The sequence below is a fragment of the Tetrao urogallus genome (genome assembly GCF_951394365.1).
Source record: "Tetrao urogallus genome assembly, chromosome: 5".
Taxonomy (NCBI): Eukaryota; Metazoa; Chordata; class Aves; order Galliformes; family Phasianidae; genus Tetrao; species Tetrao urogallus.
In genome coordinates this window covers 42,695,687-42,723,543 of record NC_136818.1, presented here as the reverse complement: position 1 = coordinate 42,723,543, position 27,857 = coordinate 42,695,687, and the positions used below count along the sequence as shown (strand labels likewise).

The 27,857-nt window shown below is 34.3% G+C and overlaps 1 protein-coding gene across 1 annotated transcript in view; it reads right to left on the bottom strand.

The window, feature by feature from the left end:
* The window catches only part of KCNMA1 (potassium calcium-activated channel subfamily M alpha 1), a gene marked incomplete at both ends in the record, with an annotated part of 433,608 nt that overhangs the window by 210,946 nt on the left and 194,805 nt on the right, over positions 1 to 27,857 (bottom strand). Inside the window, one exon of the mRNA XM_079535276.1 lies at positions 18,696 to 18,757. Coding sequence (XP_079391402.1) covers positions 18,696 to 18,757 — 62 coding nt within the window. The remainder of the gene's footprint in view (positions 1 to 18,695; positions 18,758 to 27,857) is intronic.

Genomic DNA, 27,857 nt, shown 5'->3' with positions numbered 1-27,857 from the left:
AGCTTACCCTCTACCCTTGTTCTCCTTCCTGCTGACAAATCTGGCACGCATTGCTATCTCTGAAGTGGATGATACAAAGATTCTTTGAAGAAAGGGGATTTGCATTTGATACAGTCCTGGTTTTCCTTACATAGATGATGATGAATCCCATGATACTGGATGCAGAGGTACAATGACAAGCCAGGGAGAAAAAAAAAAAAAAAAAAAAAAACTTCAAAATCTTCTTTAAAAAGCTGGGAAAGTTCCTTCCCTCATCATTTGAAACTGAAAGGTCACAATCAATTGTAGAAAACCAATTACAGCCCCTATTTATTTCCAATTATATCTATACACTATACTAAAAATCAAGCACATTTGTGGACTTGCAACGTATGATAAGGAAAAAAAAAAAACAAAACTCTAATAATTACTAGCAGAAAAACTGCTGTACAAAGGCAGAACCTTTTCTACAACAGCATGTCTTTGAATATACATTCTCACTGAGTTCTTCATATTTCATACATATACATATACATACATGTAGGAGAATAAACTCTACCTATGTTCTGGAAGTATATCCCATCAAAATCTAATTTAGAATTCAACTGTAAAAGCATCAGTGTTAATGATGACGGCAAGATTTGCAAACCTCATTTAACTTGTGGATGGCCAGACAGAGGATCTGTGCTTTCTCTTTGGAACACAGTTTTAGGATTGAAGAAGTGCATATAACACCTCATTTCTTGAATAATCACACTTTCTAATATCTTTCAAAAATATTTATCCCTTCTGCATTTTATCAGTCTGCTTCAGCGCTACCATACTGACCTAAGAAAAGATCTCTGCATAAAAACCTCATCAACTTTGTTCCAAAATTAGCTAATCCTACACATCTTAATAAGAAATATTAGGTTGACAGAAAACAGAAACAAGCATTCTCCCATCTACTTAACGAATTCAGTAGTTTAAGTGGAATATAGACTCATTTCCATATATGTCCTGGAAAATATATCCCATCAGTGTTCACAATCCAGTGGCTAAGCAACAGTACTTGAAAATAAAAAAGCCAACACGCATATTCCAGACAACACTGTTTATATCCACTGGTCTACATTTCATACTATATGCAGTGACATCTTGAAGGAAACTATATTTATCTTTCTTAGGTTCAATATGAGGATGATTTATTTCCAGATTATACAGTCAAACAATAGATCCTGAGATTATTGACCATTATGTTATATTCTAAACACCAAAACCAGTATCTGAGAATAACAACTTGCCCTTCTTTCTAATGTTTTCCAGAGTATGCCCTACTATTCTACATTTTCCCCTCCTACAAATATTTCTAACCAGTCATGAACTAATGCTACTACAACAAAAAAATTTGAAACACCTTTTTAATTCTATTCATTACAGTTTTGTAACTTTTTGTTTGTGTTCTGTACATCACAGGAATGGTGACAAACTGGGAGAAGAAAGAGAATATATAAGTATTTGAGTTAAGATACTGTGCTAATCTGTGCACAGATTATTCATATCAATTAAAGCTCTAAAAACACATTTTCGGAAATGGGATTTCTTTATACACACACGAACAATTTATTATGTAGTGTGTGCTAACGTACGCATATAATACCCAAACATGAATACAGCTCTCAATGAAGATTGCTTTTACAAGTGTAAAAAAAGTTAATTAATCTTGGGTTTCAGTTCAAAAAATAATCAATTTCTACAACATGAACTACAGGACAAGTTTTCTTCCTTACTGATAGCATTGTTTTTTATTTTGGCTAAATGGACAGCAGTAACTGCTGAGCATTACATCAACTATACCTTTCATAATTCTTGCCTTCCATGAATAACCAGAGGAGAAGGAGAAAATGCAAATATTTCCAAGTGTAAAAATTTGTACTATTTTAAAATACGTAAAAATGAGTTGAGATTCAGTTAATTAAAAAAAAAAAATAGGAGAAGATAATAAAAAGCAGTTTGCACACGCCTGGAGAAATCTGTGGAAAATATTGCTGCAAGTTCTGATAATCACTATGTGAAGTTTTCAGGATAAATGGAACGTTTCATGTCACATCATACCTTTAAAATGAAATCTGAAAAGATTTCTGATCAGAAAATACAAGTCTGAAGAATAATACTGCAGGAATGCCTACTTTAAGAAAAATGGCAAATAAATCATGTTAAGTGTTTTACCTTTGCTTCCAAAACTAATGGCATTTCACAAACTTTTTTAGCCTTAACTCCAATCTACAACAGAAATGTGGTAAAGTATTTAGCATACCCTTTCACAATACTGTCACATGCATTTAAGCATAAAATACAAATGCGAAATATTCCATAATTATATAATGGGTAAGCAGTCAGTGAGAGTAGTCAGGATGATTTTAACTCAGCTTTATTTCTAATTTATAAAATTTTCAATATCAGTAGGCAATAAAATCCATTTCCACTAGTGTTTCCTCCAGTTAGAGCTTATTGAAAAGAATTTTCCAGGTAGACTTCTACAAATTAATTTTAATTTAGATAATATTAAAGTTACTTTCACTTCAATTTTTGACCTTTATTCTACTCTTGCAACACTTAACTGACAAAGTGATATAATAGCTTTACACAGTCTGACAGATACTCAGAATGGGAGAACTACATTTAATTTTATTTTCATTTTATTTTTAAAATAGGATTTATTCTACACATTTCTCATCTGAATTTTATGCTGGCAATATAATGTCTGTCAGTAAATACAAATCTAAATTATCAAGTAGGTTATTTTTATGATTAGTGTAGTTTTGAAAGATTATGTGCAATGAGTAATGTATTTTCTGCAAATAACAGTATCTTAACTGTTAGCTTCAGTACTGTCTTCTCTTTTTTAAATTTGCTACCCAAGAGACTTTTGCTGAAATGGACCTTACCCATAGTGATATTGCTGTCTCCTAAAGACATAAATGACCACAGAATCATTGGGGTTGGAAGATCTGAAAATCATTGAGTTCAACCCCCTGCTTAAGCAGATTCCCTATAGTCGGTCATAAAAGGAAAGTGCCCAGACGGGTCTTCAATATCTCCAGAGAAGGAGTCTCCACAACCTCTTTGGACAGCCTGTTCCAGCTTTGTTCATTTTGACAGTAAACAAGTTCTTCCTTGCATTAGTATGGAACTTCCTGTGTTTCATTTTCTGCCTGTTGCCCTTTGTTCTATTGCTGCATGCCACAGGAAAGAGTCTGCCCCCATCAACTTGACTCCTAAACTTCAGATATTTATAAACAGTGATGAGATCCCCTCTCAGCTTTCTCTTCCCTAGACTGAAGAGTCCCAGGTCTCCCGACCTTATGTTTTTCAGTGGCCTAATTTTTTTTCAACAGAGAGGAACTATAATTCATACAGATTTAAGGAATTGCATGTGAGTAGGAAATTCCCTTGCTTTGAGAAAACATTAAATTCAAGAGGTTAATAAAAACAACACATACCACTAGTGCAATATTGCTTAGGGCTATTAGCATTAGAGTAAGAAACCACCATTAGCAATGAATCTTAAAGACATAACATTATCTCTAAAACACTCCTGCAATGTCCCGGATTTTAAGAATTATTTTACAGATGTCAGAAATGGACCAACTTGCATAGAATTCACTGTCTCTTAGTGTTTACCAGAATATAGATCCTTTGAGAGAAAAAGGAGTCTGCAAATTTTCAGAAATTTTTATTGATCTGTTTTCATGTACCTTCAAAAGTATTCCACACAAATGGCTGGCCCTCAGTTTTGAGGCCAAAACATTCCTAATACTACCAGATGCATAAATACGCCATGTACTAACAATTTTACTGAAGAACTGAATCTGACTTTCTCTCCCTAATTGCACAAGATAGTTGTTAAATATGCAAGATCTCAAAACAGCAAATAACCACATTAAATAATCCCTATCATGTTGAGTCTTATATAGGTTATCCCATCATTGGCACTTTATGCTGAATATAGCTGATCAGTTGATCACTGTTCTCTTACAGCACTCTGGCTGTGCTTATTTTGAATACTTCACAGCTAAAAGGTTTAACAAAATTGTAATGTTCCATTAGCGATTTTCTCCTGTACACACCAATCAGACCTCCCAATTTTTATGAAGCTGATATTCTGTTAGAGCTTAAAAAAGAATTAAATTGCACTAATTACCTATGAAAGACTAAAATAAGTTGGTTTAATTTAGGAGAACGGAGAAAAAAAAAAAGAGGAAGAATGAAGCACACAAGAATTCACATCCACATACATGGGATTTCCTTTTTCTTCTTTCACTGCCGTTGGATATTGGTATGATATTTACTGAAGAAAGTGCTTTGTTTTCCTTGTTTGCTTAGTTAACATGGCATAATTGGGCCCGCGACTCTGTCAGAAACAACATATGCGTCAAAAGCGGAATGGGTGTCCTTGCTGCAAGGAATTCTATTTTTAAGCACGAATGACTCATCAACGACTGGGGTGTCCCAAAAGCTACAATTTGTCAAGCTGTCAGGAGAAAAGGAAGGATAAAAAGGAAAAGAGGTCATATCTTTATTTTTATCTGTAGTTTGAAAAGCAAGGGATATAATACTGATTGTACATTCAACTCAACTCTAAAATGCAATCTTCCACACAAGTCATGTTTTGATAACAGTTATGTAGAAAAATAGATATTTGAGAAAAGTATCCAGTCCTTTAAAAACCTTGTCTGAGTTATCTCCCATTTTATATCAGATTCATAACCTTGTCCGATTATATTGTTAAAAAAGCATGCATAACTAATCTATCCACTGGGAAAGAAAATATGGGATGAAATATCTGCAAATGTATTTTCAGATGATTTAGAATGAAACAAAACAAAACAAAGCAAAATTAAACTTAAAAAGAGGAAAAGCATACTAGCAAAAGATTCTAACCTGTATGTGAATTACTGTTATGAATTTTTCATGAATTTTAAATATAATTTAAAAATACACCCCCACAGGAATATTGGAAATATGCATCAAGCATGAGTCTGTAAAAACAGAGAAAGTGAAATGAAGAATGCAAAAAATCTGATCCACATCCAATACATGGTGAAAATAAACATGGGATAGACTTCCTAAGAACTTGTTCCCAGTGAATTTAAGCTATGGTTACATGCTAATTTAAACTTACTTTTAACTATATTTCTTACATTACTGATCATTGTAAGAGATTTGAAAAGGATAGTGGCTCTGGGGCTGTGAGGTAGCAGTTTCCCTATCCTCATATACATACCAGTTCCTGCAGACACATGAATTGAGCATGCTATCACAACAAATGCAAGATTTATGCAAGCAGTCTGGCAGAGGATAAATTAAAGAATTTAAAACATTATTTTTTAAGAAATATGGCTTTCTAGAGTTGCATGATTAAGGCATCTGCTCAGAGTCTTCAGGGGAATTAAAGCACAATTAGGCTTTTCTTGTTCTTTCACAAATCAAAATTTGAAATCCTGCTCTACAAAAACTAGTGAAATTTGAAACCTGCAGGGACAGCCTCCCCAAAACAGACTTAGAAAACAGTGAAGAGAGTCAGGAATCAACTAAAAGAAAGTGCCAATATGCTAACCTTTTTTTAATCTTAATGCCTTAACTTGATGCAGAAGCAATCCATTGGGAAGGAGATACAATTTGGCATGGAAGTACATTGAATATAAGCAAGTTCCAGCACCCTCAACATTGGGCAATTGCTTCATGAATATCTGCCACGTGAAGTAATAATCATTGAAAGCAACCCTGTGAAGGAGGACTTGGGGTCCTGATGGACAAAAAGCTGGACATGAGCCAGCCATGTGTACTTGCATTCTGGACAGCCAACAGTATCCTGGGCTGCATCACCAGAGGGATGGCCAGGAGGGAAGTGATTGTCCTCTACTCTGCCCTTGTGAGGCCCTATCTAAAGTCTGTAGCCCCCAGTACAAGATGGATGCACACAAAGATCATCAAAGCACTGGAGGACCTCTCCTATGAAGAAAGGTTGAGAGAGTTGGGCTTGTTCAGTCTGAAGAAGAGAAGGCTCCAGGGAGATTGCATTGCAGCCTTCTAGTACTTGAAGGGAGCTTATAAACAGGAGGGGGACCACTTTTTACAAGGGAGTATGGCTTTAAACTAAAAGAATATTGATTTTTTACTCAGAGGATGGTGAGGCACTGGAACAGGTTGCCTAGATAGGTTGAGAGTGCACTATCTCTGGAGGAATTAAAGGCCAGGCTGGATGGGGAAGCCTGATCTAGAATTTGGCAACCCTCCACATGACAAAGGGGTTGGAACTAGATGACCTTTAAAGTCCCTTCCAAGCTAAGCCATTCTATGATTCTGCTATACATTCTTTACCAAGAGTCTTTTTCAATTTCCTTCCACTTATGGAGCTCAGGTATCCTATATGAAGCACAAATAAATACATGTGGCAGAATCTTAGATAAAAATAATTTGCTCCTCAAAAGCAACTTTGTAGTGCAAATTGATGAAGAAATGAAGCCGGATTACCAGTTGCTCAGTTTTCACTGCTGTAATTTCTATTATTTCACTAAATCTAAGTCATCACAAACATTCCCATGCAGATTTGCAGGAAGGGACAGTATAGCAGTCAGTAGAACACCGAGGATATAAAATGATAATTAACTGTTCTCTCAAACACTGTGGCTTCTCCAGGGGACAATATCTATTTTCATGACTTCAAGTCTACTTCTCAAGAACAGATCTAAAATCACCAATATAAACTTTCTTGGCACGAATGTTATTTGCTGTAGAGATCACGTAACTGATCTGCAACACAGCAAGTGAGGGAAGATTTTTCTATTTTGTATGTACTGAAACTAAATACTTGTCAGATTTGTTACTCCTTTCCCAATAAGCTATGAAATGCTAACATTTCTCTGTACATTTTTTGTCAAAAGTATTCCTGTGTGCCTACACCGTCTCGGAATTTAAAAATTAAAAAAAAACAAAATCTATTCCTCACAGATCAGCTACACTAAAAGACCAAACTCTCGTCCAAGTTACCTTGAACTGCAAAGTGATAAGTTACGAAGCGTCTGCTCTTGGCCAGAAAGCATCACATTTTTTCCTCATGCCTCAATCATTTCAGAATCATTTCAGTTCCTCTGAGTTTATCATTACAAATGAGAAAAATTGTTACATGGGTGAGTGTGTTAAAAGTCAACTTTTTATCAAGAGTATTTTCTATGAAAAAAATATATATATATTGAAATCCTACTGATACCCTTGCTGTGCTGCAGGCTCAGGTCCTTGCAGAAAAAAAAAAAAAAATTGTCTTCAGTATTTCAGTCTTTCAGTATTCCAGACCTCACAAGTCACCTTTTCATTATGTTATTATGTTAAAAAAGGAAGAAAAAAAAAAGAAAAAAAAATGGAATGAGAAAAACTCTATAGCTTTTTCTTCACTTTCATCTGAGAAAGGTGGAAAAACTGCTGAAAAATTGCTTGAATTCCCAGTAATGCTCTGTCCAAAACTACATACATTAATTAGGACTGCAAAAAGTCTGATGTGCCATGACAGTACCTCCCCATCAGAGCCAATGACTGAGTTGCAATTACAGAACTGGAAAATGTTCTACGAAATCCAATGGAAGATTTCATTTGTACAAGACACAATAACACATATGTTGCAACAGCCTCTCTCTGTCTAGTTGCTGGCATCATCCTGGACATTCTTTGTGACCAGGAAACACAGAGTTAAAAAGAATTGAAGCAAGAAGGAAAAAAAAACTTCGAAAAATTTCTTAATGTTACAGGAAGTTTTAGGGTGTTTTAGCACTCAGAAATAATAGTACAACATAGATTCTTCATGGTAGCAGGTTTTTTTTGGAGGAAAGATGCATGGAAACACGAGGATTTCAACATTCCAGTTACATGAATCTGTACAACATTTATAACAGCTTATGTTTACACCAATCATCGCGTTATTAGTGTCAAGATAAAAAAAGATGCTATCTTATGCAGCTGAACAGCTAGTATTCATAATCAGGATTGACCAAACTAGTACCAAAAGGATCACACTGCATACATGTGTGCATATTGTAAAAACAGCTGAAAAATCAGTCTAAAGTTCTCCATACAACATGTATTTGAAATCCACTGTCCTTCAGTTCCTTTTCAGTCACCTAGCTAATAGTTTATGCATACAGTACCAAACTTCACTGTATTTGCTGTATGTCACCGCAGAAAATGGACTCATTTGAAATTCTGCCAGTAGGATTGAATTACATAATCTGAGCCAGCTAAAACTCAGAAAGATAGTCTGCATGTCTCATGAAACAGATAAGTAGCAGCCAGAATCGAGCCCAATTTTATTTTGAAACAAATTAAGAAGTGTAATTAGTCAAACAGCATAAAGTAAAACATTTGCAGGCCCACTTCAAGAACTAAATTTCGAATTCTGAAGGTCCTGTGTTCATATGTAGCACAGTGAAACAGAATATTTGGCTATAGTAAATAAGTCTTCATTGCTCAGAGTACTCAATACTGTATACCTGCATCACATAAGAAAAATGAGCAAACAAAATTGATGAATTTGTGACCATATTCAAATTTTGTTTAAGGGAAGAAATATGAGGAGGAAGGCGAAATAGGCAGAAACCTATGAATAAGGGACAAACTGCAGGGGTTAAGAACATCTCGTGCCAATGACATCGCAAGGGCAGGATATAAATAAATCAAAATAATCAAATAAACAAAATAACACATCGTCCTCAGGACAGTACCTGGTGACTACAAAATGGATGGTTTAACAACAGGCATAGAGGAATTTCACAACTACAGATTTTTTGAAAATGTACAAAATTAGAATAAAAATCAAGTGACAGCAAGTAAACTAAATAGAAAGTGCTGTAAAAGTTAGATTCATATCTAAAGAACCTGAAAAAAAAAAAAAAAAAAGATTCAAAAAAAGTTCCAAAAAGTCCAAACTTATACTGCTGTAAAAGAGTGAAGCTTACATTACATAAGAGAAACACACTGCTGTCATTGAATTAGAAATTGAGTAATGGAATGAGATACATCTTTCTTCCTTTTTTGGTAGAAGAAGATATTTGAAAGAAAAAATCATATCATATGCTAGACCCTGGAAATACGCTATACACGCAATACAAAAGCAATACCACAGTAAAGGTATTCATAATTTGCAAAATATTTTAAGAAATGCATTGAATTTAAATTTCATCCAAACTACATAACTTAGTTATTATGATAAAGTGCAGAGATGTTGGAATAGCAAGCTAAGCCAGAATCCAACAAGTATACACAGAATCTCCAAAGAAGTAAAAAAAAATAATAATAAAAAAAATTGCAGATTATTCACTATTTAGCAGTGAAACTAATTTCAGTGTCTCAATTATTCTTTGCGTAGGCAAACATTTGCTAGAAAAGGTGCATTATACTAAAATAGTCAAAGCTTAAACATGTTCAAGTTAACAACTCACTAAACGTAACACTAGAATAACTGTTCTAACATCAATCCAATGAACAAAAATTTCTATAATTCATCATTTCTAAAAACAGCACTAGACAAAAACACATTGAAGATCTAGATCTGCCTGCAACTTTGATAACACAGGAGAAATATTCTGTGTTGGCATTAGCCTGTTGTTACACATCAGAGCATTTGTGGTATTACCAAGAAGCTTCTAGATACACTCATCTTTACTTTTCCATACTAGGATAATTAATCTCATAGCCAAGGTAAATTTCAGCCCAGCTTTGCTGAATAAAGAGGCTGCCAGTCGCTGATTTCCAATCTGTGTGCATAAACTACAACTTAAGGGGTAAATTTTTTTGTAAACTTTTTTCTGTATTTTCTCCCTTTTCTTTAAACAGGAATCCTATCACATCATATTCAAAAGAACTGAAAGCAATAAAAGTGAAGAACTGACACAAGAGATAAAGAACTAGACAAAACATTTAGACATCTCATTACTGAAATTTAGAAAGATTAAAGAGAAGAGCAAACAGAATTCTGAAGAGATTGAGAAGAGAAAGATAGAATTGAAGAAAAACAATTGAGACCAAGGAAGTGCCTTTGACTGTCAGCAGACCTCTAAGGTACATCAGACAATAAGTTTTAAAAAAGTTTTCAGGAGGATAATTCATCCTGAACAAATCCTACATGAACCACTTCTCATTCTTTTCATTTATCCATCACAATAAGTTTTCTGAACTTTCAATCATCATTTTCCTCATCTCTCTTTATTTTTTCTGCATATTTCTGATACAATGGTGTAGGGAAAAGAAGAAGAAAAATAAAACATGCTTTGAGAGCTCATCGAGGATACAGGTACTCTACTATATTTGTCTAGAAATATATATTTATACACAAAAATATATTTGCATTGCTATTAATCTTTTCAATTCCTCCCCCACAAAAAATAGGAAACAAGATTTTAGCGTAAAATCCTGCTCCCTTGGAGCAGTCTTATTATGTAAATATAGCTGACAGACTATTTAGAAGAGACAGCACGTAATTTAGAGCTGAATTTCTTCCATCTGTCCTTAAGAGAAATGAACAAGAGGCAGTATCATGTCACGTTCTCCTACTGAACAAAAAATTTAAAAAAAAAAAAAAAAAAAGGCAAGCTCCTGAATTTCAATCATTCCTTGGTATGTATCTTGCTACAGATGTAAAGCAACTCTGCAGAAAAGGATCTTGGGCTTCCAGTAGACAAGATCAACATGCGTCAGCAATATAGCAGTGTGCTCTAGTGTTAAAGGTCAGCAGCATCCTGGGCTACATCAGGGAATGCATCTCCAGCATATCGAGGAACATCATCTTTGCTGCTGTTAAGTAATGGGGAGGCCATATCAGGAGGTCTTGATCTGCCCACCAAACAGGAGAGACAGGCAAACTGAAGTGAAATCAGTGAAGGGCCATGAAATGATTAAAGGACTACAATGTCTGTCATATAAGGAGAGACAGGGACTATTTTTTTTTTTTTTTTCTTTTTTTTTTTTTTTTGGAGATGAGAAGGCTCAGTAGGATTTTATCAATGCGTATAAATAACTGATGGAGTCTCCTTCAGGAGCAAAGAAAGATCCAGACTCTGGTGCCCAATGACACCAATGACAGGACAAGAGGAAATGATATTAACCGAAATATATACAAACTGGGAGAAGAACCCCTTGAGAGCAGCCCTGTGAAGAAGGACTTGGGGGTTCTGGTAGACAAGAAGATGGACATGAGCTTGCAGCCCAGAAGGCCAACTGTGTTCTAGGTTGCATTAAAAGAAGAGTGGCCAGCAGGGAGAGGGAGGTGAGGCCCCATCTGGAGTACTGTGTCCATGCCTGGGGCCCCCAGCACAAGAATGATGTGGAGCTTTTGGAATGGGTCCAGAGGAGAGCCACTAAGATTATCAGAGGGCTGGAACACCTTTCCTACGAAGGAAGGTTGAGGGAATTGGGCTTGTTTAGCTTGGAGAAGAGAAGGCCCTGGGGAGACTTCACTGTGGCATTCCAATGCTTGAAAGGAGCATATAAGCAGGAGGGAGAACGACTGTATATGAGGGCAGATAGTGATAGAACAAGGGAAAATTGTTTTAAACTATGACAGGGGAGGTTTAGGTTAGATATTAGGAGGAAGTTTTTCACACAGAGGGTGGTGACACACTGGAACAGATTGCACAAGGAGGTTGTGGATGCTCCATCACTGGAGGCATTCAAGGCCAGGCTGGATGTGGCTCTGGGCAGTCTGGTCTAGTGGTTGGTGACACTGCACTTAGCAGGGGTGTTGAAACTAGATGGTCGTTATGGTCCTCTTCAGCCCAAGACATTCTATGATTCTGTGATGATTCAGTTTTATCCCATCAACAAGACTATGTACCGTGATTCCTAAGTGACACCAAAAAATACAAAACAGTAACCAAATATTTCCCAAAAGCTTCATATGCCTATTATTATAGAAAGAAACACCAGGGGGGTGGGGCATTTTATCTGAAAACTATCCAGAATATTTCTCATTTAATTCAAATTCAACAAATAACTAACTAGTTTTCACTATTAAAGAAGCACAAACTACTGGTACTGTACTTAATTGGGTTGTTCTGTTTTGAGAAAAAAAGTATGCTTGTCTATTTCCTACCTAGTGATTATGTACATCTACTAGAAATCATTTGAATCCAATGTTACTTCCTCAATACAATAAACAATACAGAAGAACAACTCTATTTATATTAATAATTTAGCTGAATAACACTAGAAAATATTCAGGTAGTGTTTTCCAAATTTTATTACATATAAGCTGTGAGATGGATAACACAGAAAAGATGCATCTAAATTCTACATAAATGTTTCATTATATTTGACATTTTTTGAACTACTTAGGAAAATTCCTGTAGTGATTGATTGCTGTATTACAAGAAACAAATATCTACCAATGAATCTATGAAACATACAGTCATACCCAATCCTCTAATAACAAATCAAACAGAACTATCTCATCTTATATCTTGTCATGCATTACTTCTGTTAACACTGGTAATTGTGCAACTGCTTTTGAATTTCTTCAGTCATTACTTACACCTCAATTCAGGTGAGATTTCAAAAGCTATAATTTATGAAATCTAAAAACTTCACAGATAACATTCTTACAATGTGACCCTGCAGTCGACAGCTTTGTATTTATTAATATATGAAGAACAACTATTTGTTCAGTTTTTATTTCCCCTTATTGTGGATTGCTTCTTTTGCTTTTTGCAAAAAAAAAAAAAAAAAAATCACATCACTGTTGCTACTGGATTTCTCTCATAGTTAACACAATCTGTACCTAACAAAGACCATTATCTTTCGGCTATTCTGCAGTCTCTGCACTACATTTCATAATCACCATCCTTCAAAATGTAGCATTATGAATGCAACAGTGACCACTGAATCTTACGTATGGATATTTTCCTACAAAAGTGCACAGAACAATGAGGAAAACTTATGTTCAGTGCAACTGAAAAGACTTTCCTCTGCAAACTGCTTTTAGATTAAGCCATCAGTGATATACACTTAGCTATTTACTACACGGTAAAGTTAAAATGAGCTGTGTCTGCCCTTATGTATTACCAAAAATCTTATTCAGTGGTCTAAAATGTGTTGTGCCTTTACAAGTGATACATTCTATGATTTGTGAAGAATCAGCAATAGGAAGAGCTGACATTATATTTTTGTTATAATGGTAAAGACTAGACTATTTCAAAGTTAATGGTCCAGGAGATATTCCTTTACATCTAATCTAGCTTTTACATTCTAAATTAAGAACTATCACTGAGTTTGACTATTGATTAGTTGATAATATTAAAAGCTGTATAAGCTTAAGAGCTCAAGGATTAACCCCCTTTAATTTTTCCTGTTTTGTTGCTGTTATTGTTACTGCTGTGGAAGTGTGTGAAGAACAAATCCACCTAGATTTATCTTAGCATTAAACAAAATGTATCATAACTCAAAGTAACTGTCAGAAGTTGCTGTAGTATTAACAAAAATAGGATGAACAAAAATCAAAATTGTGAATGAGATTGGCTGCAGGATACTACAGGGGATGTGGATGATCTGTATGAGACTGCATTATGTCTGAAGAATTCTCATTATGGAGACAATAATATTGTTTTAATCTATTTGCCAAGATACAGACCACTGTAATTACAGCAATTTGAACAGTGGTAAATACCATCTAACAACATTTCCTTGAACTAGATTCCAGAATTTAATTCATGCATCATGAAAAAAAATGAACCACACTGTATCCTGAAGCTTATAATAAAATGTATTAGAATATTTTGTGAAATTAAATCAAAGATCCAAAACTTGAACTTACTCTGGAAGCTGTTTTCCTGAGCATCTTTGACATGTTAGTTATTACAGGTCAGGCCATTGGGATTCACTGGAAGTTCAGATATAACTACTGTCTAAATTACAACTGAAATTTCAATTGCTTTTCACTAAGGGTCATGAAACTGAGCAAGGCATCAAAAAGTTCTGTTAATAGTCCAGATTATATGGAAAAGCTGAATGACTTTTAATGAATATACGAGATTGATATCTAAAAACTTTTTTTGTATGTGTGTGTGTGGCACTTTTACAGGTTTACCATCTATTCAGTTAAACTTCAGACACCTCAGACATATTTGTAAAAGGGGTAACACAGTCTAAAACGATATATGAATCCTCCTGAGCAGTAAGCAAATGTATCTGCACATTTAAATATATAATCCTCATCAGGTTTGCCATTTGTAGAATATTTTGCTGTGCTAAATTGTCTTTCACAAGACAAAATGGCAATAGTAGCAAAGAAAGCAAAACTAAACATTGTGCTAAATTACAATTTATCCACAAACATTCCCACAGAAAATCTAAATTAATAAGGACTTGAAATAAAATGGAACATAGAAAAAGAAATTATTCTACTAGCAAAATAAGGCAAGAAAATGCAGTTGTTTTGCTAATGTTACTTTTCTCTGTGCAGAAAATTCCTCAGACAACTTATTTCCAACTCAATCTTCCAAAAGTTTTTCCATGCAAAAAGTCCCAAAAACAAGAAGCCTGACTTGTTGTTGTTGTTGTTAGAAATTTCTAACATAGCATCTCTGATAGCTTGGTTTCCATCTACTATTGTTACTAAGTAGATGATAAAGACTTGTTTCACTCTGAATAATAAAAACAAGCCAAAAATCAACTACAAGATATCACAGGAGACACTGAAAGCCAATACAGGAATGAATTATTTCTAAAACTCACAGACCAGAACACCATAGTGCAAGTAATGTGTCACTGAGAGAGCATTTTCAGACAGCCAAATATTTATGTGGACTTTTTTTTTAATGTATTTAAAAAAAAAAAAAAAAAAAAAAAAAAACATACCAAAGAATGGATAATGACACTCTAAGCAGAATGTCAGCAGTTAAGCAATAGACATGACAAAATAGCTTTAATTTTTTTTTTCTATTTCCTTAAAATATTTTACAGTTAATGTTTGAACTTAATGTTGTGACTCCTTATCACAAAACACTGCCTCAATAAACCATATCTTAGAACAAGGCTTTAAACATAATTAATCTGATCAATCTGATCATATCTATCATTTTTTTAAAGAAACTTGGGAAATTTTATGGAAAGTCTAGAATAGACACATTTCCTTCACAGTGTGTATAAGACAAAGTACTTCCATGATCCTCTCAGATATTCTAAGAAAAGTAGAATATTAAAAAGTAGAGTTGTCTAAAAGATTTTTATTAATATTATTTCCCATGTACAAAAAAATAAATCTGTCTGATTAAGAAAGAAACAGTTGAGAACTAGCTTGTGATCCTATATACTTCTGTGAATATTTGTGTACATCTTCCCATTCACAATGCCGCTGTTATTCTTAGATCCAGCTGTTTTACACTCCTTGCCAGATGGCACTTTTATGTACAATTCTAATTAAGTATAGTATGTGGAACAGTACTGGAGAAAAGCCAGCTATTGAGCAATAACTACACTGATACCTTTGAAAATATGAACACCAAAAAAAGCCTAAACTGAAAAACGTAAGTGAGCAGAACATATGAAGTAGCGAGACATGTTTTCACCTCATCATTGATCAGCTCTATCATTTTTATGTGGATGCTGAATGTTAAGGGAAAGAAATCCAATAAATGAGGTAGACTTCAGGAGATAGTGCAGTAATTAGAAGGCAAGCTATGTAGGACAAGTATTACATTTCTGCACCTGAAAGAAACAGCTCATATCTACGGTTGTGAACTGCATTTCACCCCACAAGAGAAATCAGAAGCAGAGAAAAGAATATTCACTTTATAATCAGTTTCCATGCTACTGAAATTGCAAGAAAGTGAAAAAGGGAGTTCTGAGTTAATAGTTTAGTGGAAAATTAGGAAGGTCTTTGCTAGTGCATTTTCTGGTCATGCCTAAAGATGATTATAGCAAATTTTTTTTCCCCACTCTATTCAAGCCACTAGTGAAGTATGAAATTCAGATGTCAGGATGACAAAAGAAAAGAGGCAGTTCACCTTCATTGTTGATGTCAATAAAACTCAGACGAGTAATTCCAAGTGCATGTGTTAAACCACCTTTTAGAAGCAGAAAAATAAACCGAACTGGACAGAGGAAGGAAGGAAGTTGTGGAAACTACTTATGTGTGGAAAATGAAAAAGTATTTGCAGACAACATGCTCTATGTTGTAGTGCTGCAACACTACAGCAAACTAGAGAACCGACTGAAGACTGTTGGTTTTACTCTTAAAATTGAGGAAATTGAGGCACGCTTCCATTATTTTCTTATCTTGAAGAACTGAATTATAAACAATTTTAAAGGAAACATAAGTTGGAAATGAACCATTATTAGCATAAATTATGCTATCTTGTACAAAAGTAAATCACTTTCTTATTAAAAAATCTTCTGTGTAAGTGCTATGATTTTTTTTTTTTTTAAAGGTCTGTTGAAAGCAAAATTAAAGACATAAAATGTCAATGCTTTGGTTATTATCCAAAAATTAATGATTTGGGTAATATTTATAAAATCCCTCTATAAACATTTTTCATGTTTAACTGCTATTGCTAGTACTGAAAAACACCATTGTCTACGGAAGCAGTATTTTATGAATGAAATGCTACAAATAAAGGAAGGAAAGAGGTTTTTTGTTGGTACTAAGTGAAACATTTCCTATCAGGAAGTGACAAGATTTAATTGTTAGGGATGCTAAGGTAGAAATTTCCTTCTAAATGATTTTCCATTTTTAAAGACTGAAATATTCCATTGGTTACTAGCATGGAAAAAATGTTATATGCACATCTTGTGGCACTAGGAGACAATGATTCAAATCAGTGGCATGCAGGAAATAAAAGCATGGAGTTTACACTCCTCTCAGCTGTAATGAAATTTGTTTTGCCAGCCTGTTTTTGCCATTACTTATGCCATTACTTCAGTTGAGGGAACAATAGGTAATATATGCAGGACTGGCCTTACTGAATTCCTCATTGTCTGTCACTGGAACTAATAATGACAAGTCTTTGACACAAACCACTCTTTTTCCTTCCCTCACCATCCAAGAAAAGGGTATTGTAAGCTGTTCCCATCTTTCTTGAATGCTATTTATTGTATGCATGAAGTTATGTAGGGTTTCTTCAAGGATATAGCTGACCATTGTGTCTAGAAAACTACTGGCAGATTAGGAAAAAATTATTTTATTCTGGACAAATGCTTACACTAGTAGTCTTCAGCTCTGTATAGAAGACTTGATTTTTGTCACTGTACATGTGAGATCAAATAATGTCTAAGTGTCCATAGCACAGGCTGAATACAACAGCTATAGAATGCACTGTGAAGAGGAATCACACGATCACATATGTCACTGTCCAATATGCAACTAGATCACTTATAGGCTAGAACACATTCTCCATTTTCTCAGTTATTTTATAAAGGGGACTGCAAGTCTTCCTCACTTCTCACCTTCATCATTTCAAATTTGACAAGATCCTAAAAGGAATTACTTTTACTAATGATACACTTAGGAATCAAAAATAACCTATTCTGTTTGACAGTTTTGACATGGATATGTAGAGCACCCTGAAGTTTTTGCACTGTGTTTTAAAAACATCTTCAGAAAAGCTTACATGCTTCAATGGTGACATATTAAAGAAAATAATCCTCCTACGAAGGGGAAAGAAGTATTGTCCATATTTCAAGGAATTTCACAAAAGTACTTGGATTTTTCCTCTCCACAAAATAAACAAACAAACAAACAAATAAATAAACAAATCTCTAACTTTCTTGTGTTATGCTTGGTTTATCTAGATTACAAAGGTATGGCTTAGCTGTTGCAGAAAAGGTAAGCCTAAATGTAGTTTAGAAGAAAATGTTCAAGACCTTTGAAATACTGTTTATACTTCAGAATATCATCCTCTCAAAATAGTAAATTCAAAAGAGTAGCGTTTTATTAAATCACAGGTTTCTTCTGCTTTAGACTACTGTTTTATTTATTTCACTAGCGCCAGCATCAAGCTTGGTCTAAAATGAGGGTAGAGGATGAATGGGACCAAAGGAAGGATATTCCTAGTTACATTGTTACACATCAAAACATCTCCTTTAAGGTCAAGATGAAACTTATTGCCTGGTTAAAACCACAACACGGTATTATAATATAGGTGTGTCAACACATAATTAAAAACATATTCAGATTTGGAAAATTTTAGTGTTCACCTTATCTAGGGAGGTATCTTTTAAATTCAGGAGGTGAAAATCTGAAAGCAGGAAACAGTGCTCGTGCTTCATTCAGAAGCTTTCTGTTCTATTCAGAAGCATTTCTGTCACTGTCCTGAATTTTTTTTTTCCTGCTGCAAGCTAATTTTATTCACAAATATTCTTCCTCTATGTTTATTACTGTAGTCTTGAACATGAAAGATTCTACATATGCCCAATGAACATAAAAATTTCACAACACTATGTGTTCTCTCAACACAAAGAAGCACAGTTTTTCTGCCTATGCTTTCTACAAATCCAATGTGAATATGTTCAATCCAGTTTACATAAGATCTTTTTCCCATCCTTGAGTTATTTGGTAGACCATGCAGTATTACAGAATTCTTCACAATCTGGCAATGAGGCCAAGCTCAGAGTTGAAGTATATGAATGGAGCAATATAAACACGTGTAAGAAAGACGCTGTAAGAAAGGAGGGAAAGGAAAATGTACAAAAATACTCACTTTGATGAATCTATGAAGTATATTACAAGAGCACCAATACTAAGAGCGAAGACTAAGACAACCTACAAAAGAAAAGAGCAATTATTAAGAGTGTTAGAGTGAAACATTTATCATTCTACACATCAACATACACAAGCAAAAGACAAGGAAAATGAATCATAAAATAACATTATTTGTATTTCAGCTGCCACTTTCTTTATAAAAACTAATCCTACTTGAATTTCAAACAGTATATATTATTACAGAATGCTTTCTTGTGTTGAAAAGTAGCCACAAACAAGTTGAAGCTCTTTTCTGGGCAATCCAGATTACAGATAAGTCCTAGGTCCTAACTTCCATGGATGTAGATTCTTTAATTTCAAATAGCTTGTAATACCAGCACATGGCATTCAAGTCACAGCACAGCTTTTATAGAACTGGCCTTGCTCTTAGATTATACTGTTTTTTTATTATCTATATACATGATTGTGAAATCCACAGGTTAAATGTAAGGCTATGTAAAATATATATATTCTCTAGGCGATCACTTCCATTGAGACAACTAATTATTAAATAGGTTAAAATAACAGCAGGTACACAAACAGAGCACTCTGTAGCCCCATTATCTCTGCTTCAAATTTGTTGATTTTTTTTTTAAACAAACGATTATGTTAGATATGGCATCCAGTCTTCATTAGCAATGTAGAAAATGCTTTTTTGGCTAACATAGCAAAAACTGGATTCTTCCCATCTCCATCTGTCTGTAACTTTATTTTCTCCAAACATAAAGCCAATACAATTATCTATTCCACTGGCTGTGACAAATTCTCTAGTAGCATGAGAACATTCAGTTTTACATCCTACCTGAAGTAGGACAGCATAACTGAAATGTATGCACCCTAATTTTGAATTGAAGAATCATGAAGTACACAAAGTTTGTGAATCCAATGTAACTCAGATGTCTGATATAATAAATCTGGGTTTATGTCTGTTGAACAATACCATCCACAGGATAATTTGGAACCTGAAAACATGGATACAATTAAGCAATTTTTATGTGCTATACCATGATTCTGCAGGAAAAAAATCAGAAAAGATCTGTGTCGGTACACTAAGAATGAAAAACAGATGGAAAATTATGTCTCCTGAAACTTTTATCTGATTTGCTGGTCTACAGAAACAAAACGAAATGTCCTTTGGTCTTTTGGCAGCTTTAAGTAGCTGCTTAGATGTAACATCCTTTAAAATAAACCCAGAGAATAGATAGCTCAGGACTGCAGAGTCCAAGGTACTAGTAAGTGGACATGCAGCTTCTCACATTTTCAGTTAAAATACATCTTCTTAGGTCAGTAATGGCTAAAAAACACAACATCTAAACAAGTACATTTGTTAAATGAACTAATGGTGTCATTCCAGTTCTGACTGAGCAGATTTATTCATCTCTTTGAATTTCACAACTAATGTGCATTATCACCGCAATTGCTACTTTTGTTGACAATCTCAACTGTTCAAGCAACAGATGAGCAATGAAACAAAAATTTGTTCACCCAGTAAAGGCTTTAGACCTAGAAGTTTTCAATGGAAATTATTAGTTTTCATTTAGCTAATGAATACAGAAATTAGTTCTCAAAGACTGTCTCACGCAATCCTTGAACCATTCATGATTCAGTAACACCTCGTCTCCACATGAAAGAATTTGGAAGGAAATTCTGTTGCAGTTACTAATTTCTTTATAACTATTAAACTAACTTAATTTTTTTTTCCACCTCAAAAAAACATGGTTTTGTTTGCTTTCTGTGCAGATCTTTCTTTTTTTCTGCATACTAATCAAAATATAGTGTTCTATACATGAAGACTACTTTTCACCTAGTTTCTAGGAAAAGGATTTTCATTTTATTAGAAAATAAAAAGTACCATTTGTTTTAAAGAGCAAGACACCACCAAGAGAAGAGATTATCTTAATAACTACAATACTTTACACCTTTTTCTGAAGCTGCCATATTAGGAAGGAGGTTGACAGTCATACTGCAAGCAATACATGAGAACATACAATTTGTCAGTTCTAAGCAGACCTACTAAAATGGTAATTTAGAAGTTTTGTACCCTCAGCTATTACTCAGTACTGTAATTACAATATCTGAAGTAACATGTGATCATAATTCTATATTAAACCATTGAGTTCTGCACAGCCAAAATCATCAAACATGCATATATATTCCAACAGAAATATCAAAAAAATTATGTCATCACTGCAAATTGTTAAAAATTCTATTCAACTTAAAGCTTAGATTCGTTTTTCATCCTTTTTATATCTTACACTTTATAATCTTTTTTTTTTTCCTGAATGTCTGAATGAGCATTTTACCTGAGTATCAGTACTTGTTGTCTTATCTGACCCTTTATCATTGAATCACAGAATATCCTGGGTTGAAAAGGACCTCAAGGATCATCTAGCTTCAACATCCCCTGGCATGGGCAGGGTTGCCAGCCACTAGATCAGGCTGCATTTATAACGCAAGTCAGTCAGAACTCAGTCACATTCAAGGAATGAAGCATGAAGCTCTTCAAATATCATTTTGCTACCTAAGTTTCAAAGTGTTAATATCTGCAGTTTGAGTGTTCTTTCATTAAGCTGCATTATTGGTCAGATGTGTACAGATGTTTTAAGATGAAATAAATTATTAAAACCATATCAGCATCTGACAAGATATTAATGTGGAGAGCAGAGTTTGTTGATTGTCATCTGACAATATACAGCAACTTCTGATTTGCAGTGATCCTAAATCCTATATTTCTCAGAACAAAGATCCTGGGAATTAAACTGATCGTAATTCCCCATTCCTCCCATCTCCACAGAATTCTATGCCAGACACAATCACAGAGCTTGCTCTTGAATCAAATTTGCCATCTAGCTCTAGAATTATTTATTCTCAGAACATTTCAAGTGAGATTTGTATATTTTCTTTAAGAAACATTGTTAACCAAATTGCTGAAGCCCCTGGGAGTACACTGCTTACGTTTTTGGCCCAAACTTCTTTTAAACGTAGTATTTAAATATTATCTGCTTTGAAGTACCTAACGGTGATTTTTGATCTACACTCTGTAGAATAACTTTTAAAGTAATATACTGTTATAACCATTACAAAAGTATCTTCAAAACAATGACAACAACAACAAAAAAAATCCAAAACAGCAATTTTGATATAAAGAATGTTAAAACTATCTCATTTAATGATGAAAATGAAATTTAAGAAACTAATCTTCAAATCTTATGGGGACCCTATGACTGTTCTCACTCTTTCAAGTACTGCTTGGACTTAGATTTTCTATTTCACTTAGTAAGTAGTAGGTCACAATATTCAGTCACTGCCTATTAGTCAAAGGAGACCTCTGAAAAAAAAACAGCATAATTTTATACCAGCATTGCATTTTCATTATATCCAGTCTCTTAATAATCATCACTATGTGCTTAAATAATGTTTTACGTATCCTGGCTATGCATTCTCCCAAGATGCTTAAGTAATTTAAATATTCTGTGACAGTTCATATTACTAGCATCAAAATGTAAATACCTAAAGAATATTTTGTAAGAAACTCCACATTCCCATGCTTCTCCAGTTACATAGTACAAAGCAACTACACCACTTGCCTATTGTAGAGTACTGCAGATAAAGGTTTATTTCCTCTTTTCTTATCCCAGCACAGATACCTGGCACTACAGTTCATAATGTCCCCCAGAATCATAGTGCCTCAGGAGAAAATGGAATCTTAAGTTTCATTTTTAACCCACTGGCAGAGAAACACACTTTTCTTTTGCTAAGTGAGACATCAAGATGAACCTGAACATGCCAAGTGTTTGGGAGAAGTAAGATCTAAATCAGGTTAAAATTATGTAGTAATAATAATAATAATAATAATAATGTCCTTCCATGATAAATAAATCTTTTCAATAAAATCTCAGGTGCAAAAGTTTTTAGCTGTATTCCTACCCACAAATGCTGAATGCAACCAGGTTATTTTGAATTTACGTCCTTGACATCGGCTTTTGGGAGCCGATGTCTATTTATGAGAACTTAGTATCTTTCAGGAGAAGTACAAACCTAGACAGACTGATAGCCCAAACCCACAATAACTAGAACCTACAGGAAGAAAAAAGCTTGCATGCATGTGAATTATTGCCTCACTTGTTAAGTAGGCCATGGGGAGAAGCTTGCTGGCTTTGTTTATTATTCCAATGCATTTGGCACAACACTTCAATTGCTACACATCTATTATAGCTTTTCTCTGGAAGGAAAGAATCTTTTAATTTATAATAAATTACTGTTTGTTTAAGACTGAGAAACATGAAGTCATATGCTAGCAGCTACACTGAGTACTTAAAGCGCTGAGTTAAAAATAAATATAAGTCTGATTAAAAGAAGGGGTGAATAAACATGGAATAGTTGCTGCATATCCTTAAATCTTTCCTTAAAAACAAAATAAATCCAGCTAGAGTTCAACAAAAGCATACAATGCCTATTTTAAGCAGAAGTCAGAGAAAAAGCAGAAAAAAATCAACTTAAAGAAAAATAAAGAGTTTTGCTCTCCACTACTACTGAGTTGCCCCAGAAGAACTTTGTTCTGCTGAGATACTTTATTAATCCTCATTAGGAACAACCACAGAAATTAAAAGAAGAAATAAAAGAAAAATAAAAAAGGACATTTTATAAGTGTATAGTAACACGAGTTGCAGAGAAAGCATAAGCATTCTGCAAATACTATTAGAACGAACCCATGATAACAACAGTGGAGCTCAGCACACTTTCCAGGACTAGGCCTAAATAACAAAAGGAAGAAAATGACGATGATCCAAAGGGTGGCACTGTTTCTCCTACAACTGCTTTGAACTACTATCCCAGTATCACTGAAGAAGCATGGAAATGCTGTTCACATTAGAGAAAAGAGAGATAATTGTTACATACACAGTAATGGGTAATTTAAAGATTCTACAGTGGGAACACTTTATCGATGTCAGCCTTTCAAGGAGTGCACCACAAACAACATACCAAATATCTGGACTGTTTCATACCCTTAAATAGCAGCCTGTGTTCCTCAAATTGAAGTATTAAGTACTACAAGTGCTCTCCTTGAATTACATTTTGGTACGTATAGCCACAAGTAACACTTCAGACCATTACCAATCCTACAAAAGCTACAAATTCATCTTGAAAGAACATCTTTTTTGTAAACGCGTATCAATGATAAATACGTACACAGAGGTTTCCGGAAGGAAAAAAAACATAATATGTTGAATTTGTTGTTTCTGAAGAAACTAGCACATGCATTCTGTGTTTTTTTCCACTGTGTTTGTTTCAAGATAGGCTGTTTCAGTGTGAAAGACGCAGAAGGACAAGATTTGTTGTATATGCTATGCAGTGGGCAGACAGCAGAAGTCACTCAACCATCCATTTAGAGGTTGCCCTGAGGGCAAGTACGCCAATCCCTGCCACAGGAGTCATTTTGACTTGTCATCACAGTAAAAGCATACCTATCATACTTTATCTTTTTTTGATTGTGAACAACGTTTTCTGTGATGACTGAATAGTCTTGGAGCTAGTGGATGTTGCATGAGATTTCCATGCACTACATCCATTATTTTATTTTAACACATTTATAGAAGACTAATAGAATAAATGGTCCCTAATAAACTCTTGAGGCAGGGATGGTGGTGGATCTAAATAACCAAATAACTCATTTTATGTTTACTAGTTCTTCACTCCTTATTTTGTCTTCTCATGACAATCTATTTGTATATTGCTCCTTCAGAAATCTGTCTGAAGCTCTTGATATTTGAAGGTTAAATTATTTACCCCTAGGCCTATTGTACTGCTTATAATATATTACATTGTTCTATTAGCATTTATATTTTGAATTAAGGAGAATGTGAATTATTTCTAATGACCACAAAGCAACATCCTGGTATAACTCAAGGATCCACTAATTTTGGAACTCTAAGTTTGCATTAGTAACATGCCAGTAGCCTGAGGTTTTGGCCTAATTTGAGAGAAAATTTACATACTTCAAACATCAAAACAAACTGCCTTTGACCAGAAAAAAATGAAACACGATTGTATTCCTTTTATAGATATATAGAATTTATCTGTCTGATTCTGTTGGGAATGGAAACACACATTTCTAAGGATACAACAGCTGCAAGTTATATTTCAGAAGCAGAAATTACTTAATCCTTGTTTTGCAATCCAAGCATCAATTTGCAGACTCTAAGATATGCACCAGAATCTTTGCAATTATAGTGGTGTAACAAAAGTAAGACTTGAGCAAGACTAGACCACAAAAGAGCCATAATGGCTTGTTTAAATACATGTTTCATTAACTGGCCTCCTACATGTAAACAATGAAATCCAGACATTATCTGCTGTAAGCAAATTCAGAAGTAGTAAGAAATTATGCATTGTGGCTGATATCAACAGCTGAGCAATTAATATCTCTTAAGTTCTATAATAAATACACATAAAGTAAGAGCTGTTTACTGTAAGATAGATTCTTCAAAAATGAGTGTTCTCCAGTCATTTTTGGTAGCACTTCATTAAAATTTATTATTATTATTATTCTCTTTGGTCATATCACAGTTAACTAAAGACGCTAAGTGATGTTTAATGCAATTCACATTAGTTCATCAGCAGTCTTCAGAACTCTATGATTTGTCAAGACAAAGTGAAATTTGCATTTTTAAAGCAGTCAATAGGAAATTTCTACTTAGACACAGCTCCAACTGTATTTTGATACCAGGAGTAGAGGCGGGACTATATCTGAAATTGATCAGCAGGACATAGTACCATACTCTGGAAGGAGCTGTACACTGAGCTCTCTCTGGGCTGACACGTTTTGCCATGTCCAGTCATTCTGCTTCAATTTTCCTCTGTCCCTCCCAGACCAATACATAAACAACTGAAATAATAAAGATACAAGAACAAAATATGAGGAACACTACTCTTTCCACCATGGACTCTGTAAGGATATGAATTCCCAGGTGCTCTTGAGAGGTCATTCTATGTCATTCAGGTTTCCAAGGTCACCTTGTTATCTAACTTTGATGTACCAGCTGTTTTGATCCACCTTACAAGACCAAACGAGGATAAAGCAAGCAAATGAGTGGTGAAGTCTGTGAACAAGAGGATAGTTTAAAGTGATGAAATAATAAAAAGACAAAAATAAGAATCTGATTATCACTTTCACCAATAAATAATAAATATAAATTAAAAAAATGATTCTAAGAAGTTGGGAAGTTTCTTGTCATTTACCTTGTATTCACAAATATGAAGAACAGATTTTCTAGCTAATATATTCCCTGTAAAAAAGCCATACTTGCTGGAACATAATCATATGAAGAGCTAGCAGTGATATATGCATATGAGTACAGCCAAAGTGCAAATTCTAGTCAGCACCTGCTGCTGACAACAGGATACATACTAAGTGCTATGAATCTTAAGGGATACATTTACTGGATAATGTGCTGGCTCAAAAATCCATCTTTGTGGCTTATTGATCCTATTCTTTTGCATGCAGAAGCGGCAGACAAGTTAAACTAAACATTTCTACTATTTCTTCCACTTTGAATACTACACAGGATTTAGAACCTAGATCTAGAAAGAACCTCCAAAGTGACCTACCTCACATTTTAGGGAAGTCAGAAAACATTTGAAAGCACCCATGTCTTCTGAGTCAGCATTTTCCAACTCTTAGCTTTGAGTTTGTTTCAATTAAAGCACTAAATCTAAATTTTGCAGTGTTGATGACCACATACATTATAATCTTCTCAGAAACCCCAAGACTTGCAAATGTTTGCTTGCAAACTCTTTCCTTTCAATTACACTACCTGCTTTATTACACAGTAAAGGTCACTACAGATCTAATTAGCTATTAAATTATATGCTAAATAAACAAGTCACCAGCATGCAGTAAAAAAAAGGGTACTGGAAAACTTGGCAGCTTTATGAGATTCACAATACAAATTTTGCTCTTGTTCAGCAAAGCTCTAATAGGCTTACTGTTTAACAAAAAGATGGTAAGTTTACTCAAAAGGGGGACTACTTGATGGACCAATAAGAAATAACGTCTCAGTGAATTTATCTAGGCAAACTAATAGCAAGGATTTCATTTTAAAAATAACACTGAAACAGCATTAAGGCAGATCAACATGATCATAAGCCATCAGAAAAATTGGTTATTATTCCTAGTCCTGCTGCTCACTTGTGAGACTGACAGCATGCTACTTTACTTCTCTAGGGTTCTGTTCTTCCCTCTTGCTTTCATTTTGCTATGGATTTAGCTGTGACCGCTACTGCAATTATAATAATAAGAAGCCTGAGAAGGACAATGTGTAAATATATCAGTACTGTCTATAACATCATAGAGTCTTTATTTAGTCAAAAGTTTTATTTAAGTGGAAAGGCCTCATTATCTCTTTTTATAATAAACTTCTTGTCTTTCTAGTATTACAGTTTAATCAATTAAGACATTACCTAGTGTTGGAGGCTTTAACTTATTCCTGACACTAAAATTATGGATTTACTGAACATCTCTTTACAGTTCATATTTAATGAATTCTTTTCATATATTTTTGTAATAGCCATAATAAATAAGAAATCTAGAAACAAAATTGCTGGGAGAGAAAGCAAGGATAGCAAATACAGAAGAGTTACCAACATCAACAGCTCCAGTGTATTGCATTTGTACATCAGGACAGTAATCTGACTATTATCTGAACATGCATACTAAAGGCCTGAGTCACTCTGAGCTTGCAACTGTTCACAACTGTAGTACTTAAGACAATATGTCACTTGGAGTAGGATAGGTGACAGCTCTGAAGAAAACAAAACAAAACAAAACAAGAATCATTAGATTGACTGTTTTAATGCACTTCTGTTTTACACACACAAATATATACACAGATTCTCATTTTAGGAAGAATCTTAAATATCTTTGTCATATCCTGCTCTGTACATGCATTCTAATATTAGTTTGCATTTCAGCTTTATTTTTTCTTTCTTTATGCAAAGTGGCTTCCTCCTCAACTTTTAGTGACATATTGACAATAAAATGAAATTTTCTGCTTAACCCATACATTTGAAAAGACTGAGATTTTCTAATTAGAGAAAAAATACAAGAAAAAAGTCCCATCTG